Source organism: Diplotaxodon limnothrissa, linkage group LG10 (assembly GCF_057381915.1).
Source record: "Diplotaxodon limnothrissa isolate DT_005_m linkage group LG10, D_limnothrissa_male_GT1.1, whole genome shotgun sequence".
In the NCBI taxonomy this organism is placed as follows: domain Eukaryota; kingdom Metazoa; phylum Chordata; class Actinopteri; order Cichliformes; family Cichlidae; genus Diplotaxodon; species Diplotaxodon limnothrissa.
In genome coordinates this window covers 35,210,281-35,217,753 of record NC_140605.1, presented here as the reverse complement: position 1 = coordinate 35,217,753, position 7,473 = coordinate 35,210,281, and the positions used below count along the sequence as shown (strand labels likewise).

At 45.5% G+C, this 7,473-nt stretch overlaps 1 protein-coding gene across 1 annotated transcript; it reads right to left on the bottom strand.

Moving 5' to 3' along the window:
- Window positions 1-850: 850 nt before the first annotated feature.
- Window positions 851-7,025, bottom strand: LOC146624839 (P2R1A-PPP2R2A-interacting phosphatase regulator 1). Its single transcript, XM_085364173.1, has 9 exons — window positions 6,315-7,025; window positions 5,528-5,612; window positions 4,361-4,417; window positions 4,176-4,222; window positions 4,047-4,104; window positions 3,736-3,800; window positions 3,602-3,657; window positions 3,434-3,518; window positions 851-3,359 (listed from the first exon to the last, which is right to left on the bottom strand). Exons 1-9 carry the CDS (start codon window positions 6,401-6,403, stop codon window positions 3,236-3,238), a joined length of 666 nt encoding a protein of 221 aa, XP_085220299.1. The 5' UTR covers window positions 6,404-7,025; the 3' UTR covers window positions 851-3,235.
- Window positions 7,026-7,473: the final 448 nt, after the last annotated feature.

Here is a 7,473-nt window from a genome sequence, read left to right as displayed (position 1 = left end):
CAGAGGACTCCATCCACTGATGGAGACTCAGATGAAGGTGAAGCCTGAGCTGCTGTCAAACTGAAGCTCTACAGTGTGATGGAGGCGGGGGAACTACGGGGCCCCCCCAGGGTCATTTCTGACGTTTGACTCTCGGCGCTCTGCCAGAGTGAAATACTCCTTCAATACTGAAAAACTTTCAGCAAATACCTCTGAGAACAGCGCTCACATCCTCGCCTCTGCATAAAAATCCGTCCGTGTCAGGATGTAACGGATAACAGCTTCATGTCCAACACGAAAACCTCCAATCACACTGGACACGTGCATCACATATAAAAATAAAAACATGATATTGGACTTCAGACACCTGCAGGACGAGAGTCTCGACAACGAAACACCAAAGACGTTTAAACCAGAGTCCGTCACATTTCTGTCCCGCTACATAACACCTCCTCTCACCAGAGCTACTGACAGCATGGGATGGCGCTTGTGCAAAGTTTATCTCACACACACACACACACACACACACACACACACACACAGGAAGTTGTCTTAAAGCTACGGTCTGTCTGAACAGCGACTAGAATTTGGCAGCGTGTCGTGACCTCTGAGGAAAGTCTGTCCTGCTTCAGACGCTTCAAACTGGAAATGAATCCTGATTCAGACAAACTGCATGAAAAACGCAGCAGAAGAATCAGTAAATGTCTGATTTACATCTTTTTTGACACGTTTTGCTTTTTTAAAAAGTTAAATAATAGTTTATTTTTTCCTTTTAGACCAGGGGTGGGCACCTCCAGGCCCCGAGGGCCGGTGTCCTGCAGGTTTCAGATCTCACACCTGAATCACATGATCAGTTCGTTACCAGGCCTCTGGAGAACTGCAGGAGCTAATTTAGTCATTTAAATCAGCTGTGCTGCTTCAAGGACACATCTAAAACCTGCAGGGACAGGGGCCCTCGAGGCCTGGAGGTGCCCACCCCTGTTTTAGACATTTTAGCAGGTGAAGACTTTGGTGTGGGCCTGCTCACGAACCCCGAGCCGCCATGTGAGAGCGTCTGGAACAGGACAGACTCAGAGTCGTGACAATAAAGCAAGAACAGAAAAAGCAGCAGAACTGGACAGCATCCTTCCACGAGGTTATGTCATCAGTCTCTGAATGAAAGGACGATAAAATGGTCACACTGTGCAAAGTGGTGACGGCAAAATATAATCTGCCTCTAAAAAAAACTACAAAGCTTTTGTGTCTGCGTCGCCGATGGCGACCAACGCTCAGCGGGTCTTTCTCTTTAACTGGGAATAAAGACACTTCATCAAAGAGCTTATAGAGACTATTTACAAACATGTCTCACTGAACCTCAGGCCTGACCTTTGACCCGACCGCTGCTCCTCCCAAATGAAGACATGTTCAGGCACGATGAGTGATCGTAGGAAACTGTACAGCACTGTGCAAACGCTGGAAGCAGAACTGCAGCTCGTCCACATAAAGCATCGCCTCCGACCTCTGACCTCAGATTTGTGCTCACATCATCACAGGAACATCATTATATCCAGACCGGTGAACTGGTGCTTCCAGCAGGAATACCATATCACCTTTATTTATTGCTGTAATATTCTTACAGCACAAACCTGCTCACTGACATGCGGCGTGAACTTTGAACCATGCACCACATGGATAATACTTCACGGTAACACCACACGGCACATACATCCAAAACCACATCAAGTCAACTGATGTTGGTAACTGTTGCTTTGGTGTCAGTGAGCTTTCATGTAACTAAATGCTGCTAACGCTGAAGAACTGACCGGCCCCTCTCTTTATGGGGGCCTGTACCTGCACAGTCTAGCTTCCCCCGTCAAACGGCCTCAGGAAGCACTCAACACTCTAAACTCTCTGTAGGTCAGGTGTGGCTGATAAATCAGAGCAGACTCAAGCAAACTAACTTTAGTGGGTTGAGTCAAAGGAGCTTGCAAAGAAAAGCGTCTGGACTTCTTTAAGTTGCTTGAAAAGCAACTTAAAGAAGTCCAGATGCTTTTCTTTGCAAGCTCCTTTGACTACGATGACCTGGATGACTGAGAACCTTCACAGACATTTAGTGGGTTGAACGAGTTCAATCATAAATGTATATCAGAGGAGGAAGAGCACGGCTTCTTTCTGCAGGCCGAAGGAAGGTCAGCGCACACCAGCTGCTCAAAGTATTCACATATAGATACACTATTAACAAGAAACCACCTCTTTCCTCTTACTGGAGACCGGCTTAAAAACGGCCTCCAACTGAGATCTGACAAAACCAGAAGGATCCAGTCTCACCCATAACTGGAAGTTTTCATTAAAACACAAAAAGCCTTCGAAGGCTGAAGTGTTGTTCAGAGGCAGAGCTTCAGCCCACCTTCATGTGGTTTTGGGATCGGGAATGATCCTTGATTCGATGAAGGGCTGTGAGTCCAGATGATCATGAACACTCATGAATTCCTCTAAATAAACCTCATCATTTCTATGTCTTCCTTACAGAAAGATTTCTGAGATTTTACAAAAGCAACTTCAGGAAACAAAAGTTGTGCTGAAGTTTCCAAGTTTGATTCCGATCCCGTCGATTGAAGAGGAAATCAAATGTTCCTGAAGTGCCTCCGAAGACCGTCCGGACAGCGGTCTGCGTTTAAGTCCTGAATACAACTCAGGACCTCATTTGAACTATCTCAATAATAAACTACAGAGAAACAGGAAGTTGAACATGAACAGCATCAGCTGATTGGTCCGTTTGGACAGGAGCCTCCAGGTTTCATCCTTCCACGAGCCGAGATCCGTCTTCAACGCGTTTTTAAAGAAAGGAAGCAAAAGAATGGGACATCCTCTGGCTTTTCCTTTTTCTTCTTCAGTCCTAATTTCTGCTCCATGTTCACGTAAGGATTACCCACAAACCACTTCACTCCAAGCTGCGCTTGTTCAACCCGATTACACAACCAGCGTGTCTTCAGTCCTACAAAGTTTCCCGAGTTTACTTCATGATGTCACGATGACACTGATGTCGAGTCCTCTCGGCACTGTTTGATGGCAGTGGGGTGGAGCCACAAAGTGACATGATTGTGGAGATGAATCTTCAATCAGCCAATGGGGACAGCTGGAAATCTACAGAGGCGGGGCTTACAGGGACACTGGTGGATGACTGGAACAGATCTACGATGTGATGAAGGTTGAAGTTCCTCCAGCTGCTGACAGGCGGTCTGTGCCCACTGTGACGGGTCGGGAGGTGAGCTGGTCTTTAGTGTCCAGGGTGCTGGTGGGAGGTGAAGGGAGTGAAGGCGGGTGGGGGCGAGAGAGACAGGGGGTGGGACTGAGGAATGGACCCTCCCACAGGAGGAGAGTCTGCCGCTGACTGTGAGACGCTGAGAAGAGAGGAGGAAGATCAGGTTTCACGTTTTAGGTTTTGAACACAATGCATCTCTCAGGTCATCCTCACCTAACTGTGTAGCTGCTGTGGTGGGTGGGGTCTGTCACCCCAGCAACAAAGAGCTTCTTTGGGGGTCCATCTGACTCCACCCCCCCTGAGGGATGAGTTTTCACAGATTTACACACTTTTGTTTCAAGACTGCAGAATAAGAATGATCCACAGTAAAATGTTGGTTACCTTTCCTCTTCAGCGGAGTCAACGCCGGCCACCTCACCGTGGTGCTGACCGCAGGTCTGCGGGGCAATCGACACATTCGTCAGCACAGTGGCGCAATGACTACACAATAAATCAGGCTTAGGCGTTAGACAAACCTGAACCTCCTGGTAGGACTCGGGGACGAGTTGGGCGTGACGCCGCTGTCGTGTGACGGAAACCACTGAAGAAAAAAAAGCTCCAGTTTAAATGAACTTCATTCACTGTTTGATCGGGTTTAGTTTCAGGGCTCCAAGTCAGGAGATTCAAACTACATTCGAAACTAAAGCTCTTTCTTATTGGTCTAAAAACTACAATACCCATGAGGCTCAGCAGGTTAGAAAAGAATAAAGCATCCTGACAGGAAGTGCAGTTGTAAACCATCAAAATAAGAGTGAGGCAGCATGAAAGCTGAAGTGGAGAAGCTCACCACTGATGTGTGGTTGTGCCACTGGCTGCCTGGAGGAACTGGGACCAGACTGGAAGGACTGGAAGAGAGACAGAGGGTTACCGACTGCTTGTTTAAACCTCAAAGATAGAAGTAGAGTTTCTGGATTACCCGAGTCTCTGCAGAGTCCCTCTGAGCGTCATCTCCGTGTTCTCCTCCTGAGGTGAAGCAAACACAGACACTGAAGCACTGCTCTTTGATTTAAAAATAGCTTAAACATGTTGTAGACGATGCTGAGCAAAAAGAGAAAGAAAGTGGCGTGCTGGCGGGAAGCAGAGCAGGAAGTCTGTCCTCACCTGCCTCTTGTGGTCGAGTCTGTATCCGGTCAGAGAGAAAGGAGACAGAGGGACGAGCTGAAAGAGGAAAAATGTGTAAAACAGGAGCTCAAAGAGGCTAAAACGGATAAAAAGTGGACTGAAAGGTTTACGTGAAGCTGAAATGAAGAGAGCATCATTTAAAGGACAAGCTTCAGACTGTGCAGGTCAGAGGTCACGAGCTGTGAGTTTGTAAGCTGTGCTGGCATCTTTGTTTGAAGGCTGGAACTGTGCTTTTCCATCAGGCTGAGTCGAGAGAGAAGGTCATTTGATTTGATTCTATCATCACTGATCGTTTTGTAATCGATTGTCTGACCCTTTTTATTCTATGTTACATCCTGGTGTATTTCTGGCCCTGCTGTCTGAACTTAAGTTAAAAAGGTGCAACATGAATAAACGTTTTATTATTAGATCTGAAAACTGTCTCGAGATTTTTTCCAACTCTGAGTGATCTCCACAGTTTATCCTTTAACTTCAGAACAGATGCAGTCAAAGTGCTCATCACAGTTTAGTCTGACTTTTATCACTGTTTGTAGTCCTGCTGAGTTCTTCAAGGATCCAAGCAGGAAGTCCTGACTGGATATTTGCTGCTGATCTTTGTGGTGAAGACAAAAGTACAAAAACAAAGTTACAGAGAAGTCGGAGGAGAACGTGGTGTTTGGCCCAGCGTCTATGATGATCGTCAGATTAGAGACTAGCTCTGCTCTGTGTTTCAACGGCAGATTAAAAGGTCAAATGTGGTGCTTATCTTATAATTTCTCCTCGGTACTTGAACATTTTGAGTTAAAAGTATGTTGAACAGTAAAACATGAGTGCAGTTGGCTCCTTGTTTCCTTCTGCAAGCGTACGAGCAGTCATAAACATCGGCATGGGGTGCAGTTAGGGGAGCTGTGATTGGTTGATGAGACCTTCCAGTTTCAGCCCTCGATAAAAACTTTAATATCCAGATCAAAGGGTTTTTCTCAAAGCTGGTGCAGCTGTCACATCTGGTTCCTGTGCAGCTCTCTGTCTCTTCTGGTTTAAGTTTCGGTCGACCTCTACAGCTCAAAGGAAACACCTGACGCTTCAGATCAGGTGTGCTTAAACACTGTGTTATCTCACTGCTTATGAACATTTTCCGGTAAATAAAGTTTTTGCAGCACTACTGACCTGCGAGGGACAGCTGGGGTTGATGGAGATGCTGCTGCGTCTGTACCGAGCCGAGGACACGGGACTGAAGACCGTCATCCCGTCACTGAGAGAGAGCAATAACGTGATAAATAAGATAATCAATAACCTCTCGTGTAATTTTCACAGAGCCGAGGTTTGGATATTTAAATATATAAATAACTATTTATTGGCATCAGTATCTTAAACAATTATGAACAATTATGTTAAAATTTTGTTCTCGTATGTTCAGGGTTCAAACTGATTCTTGCTGCCCTCATGGTACGTGTCATTTTTAAAATCTGTTTAATGATTTTCAAAGTACAAAAATCAAAAAGGATGCCAGGAGTGTTTTTTATTTTTATCCAAGTAGCCACAGAATTTTTTAATTTCTCATATTTACATTTTTTAGATTTGCAAATTATTTCATGTGTAAATAAACTGTAGTTTAAACTAATTATTATATGGACTATAGTGGCTGCTACTTTCAAGCTAAGACATTAGTATTCACAGCAGGAGATTACCAAACATAAAAACAGTAATAAGTTGGCCATGTTTACAATCTTTCTGTATAGTTCTATTATTATCTAAGTGAAAATAAGCACAAGTAAAATAAACATTTAATTTTATTACATCACACCTGGCATTAAGCCGAATAAAAGACCAGGACTGTTGTATTAAGATGACTTACTTTATCTATTAAAATAATACCTTCGAGCTTTCTGTGATCAATACATTAAAATTTAAGTTCTTTTGGACGGAGTTCAACGTGTGGTGTAGAACCACTAACCTGACACTCGTGATCATGGGGGCGCTGTTCGACCTGCGAAGTGCCCCGCCTCCTGCGCCTGCGCACTGGTCCACTTCCATCCGTTCCATACTTTGGTCCACAGGCCCGACTGCGCCGTCTGCCGGCCTTCAACCGCTTGACGGCGGCTACGGGCTCTACTCGAGCCCGGTGGAAGCCCGACCCGCAGGCCTCGCTAGCAGCAAACCCAGAGCCGCCGAGTCAGCGGGCTGAACAGCGAAGCTCGCCTCTCTTTACCGCATCTCCTTACGAAAACCTTATTATCCGCGTGTGACTGCGGGCCACGGCGACATTTATGACCCACAGCTGGCTTCACTTGCTGCGCCGCTAACGTTATTTTTTACGACTGCGTAAAACCGCGAAAAATACGCAGAAACAGCCGCGATGAAGTTCCCTAAATGTGCCCAGCAGAGCCTCCTCCTGGGCCCGGCTTTGTGGGGAAACTTTTAATCCGCACAGCTGATGCGACTTTTAGGATTAGCTGCGGAGCTAACAGCAAAAACCTCCAGAGATCAGAAAACCGCTAAGCACCCGCGCCACACTGTCCTAGGCGGGACGGTCCGCCTGTCCCCGGGAAGAGGCGGTCACGCCGGCCCCGAACCCACCGAGCACTCCTGCGGAGGAGTCGCGAAAACTCCGAAAATTAACAGTTTGAAAGATTTTTACAACATAGTCCTTCAACCAAATACAGGCAGTTCGCCAACTGTGGAAACAGCGCCGCCGGCCGGCCACAGGGGGAACTGCAGCCTGCCATGCAAATACATAAAAAGTTCTGTCCTGTTTCTTCCTCCAAAACTCAGAGATTATCATACATGACAAGCGTTTCCACACTTTAACATAAGATCCACCGATATTTAATACACTAAAAAATCTAAATGCCTTTAATTTAGTGAAGAATTGGTCATTTTCTTATTGTCCAATGGTTAATCCAGCTCACACCGATTTATCATTATTATCATTTTTAATTATTCTAATCTACAGAACAACGCGTGACATCATAGCATGTAGCTGTAGTTTATATCAGTGTTTGTCACACTGGGTGTTGAAATTGAAGTTGAGTTCTGTGTGAAATTATCTCTTAAAAGATTTATGACTGTAATGTTAACAGTGATGACTTTAAATTTTATAGTGGTAAAATGAA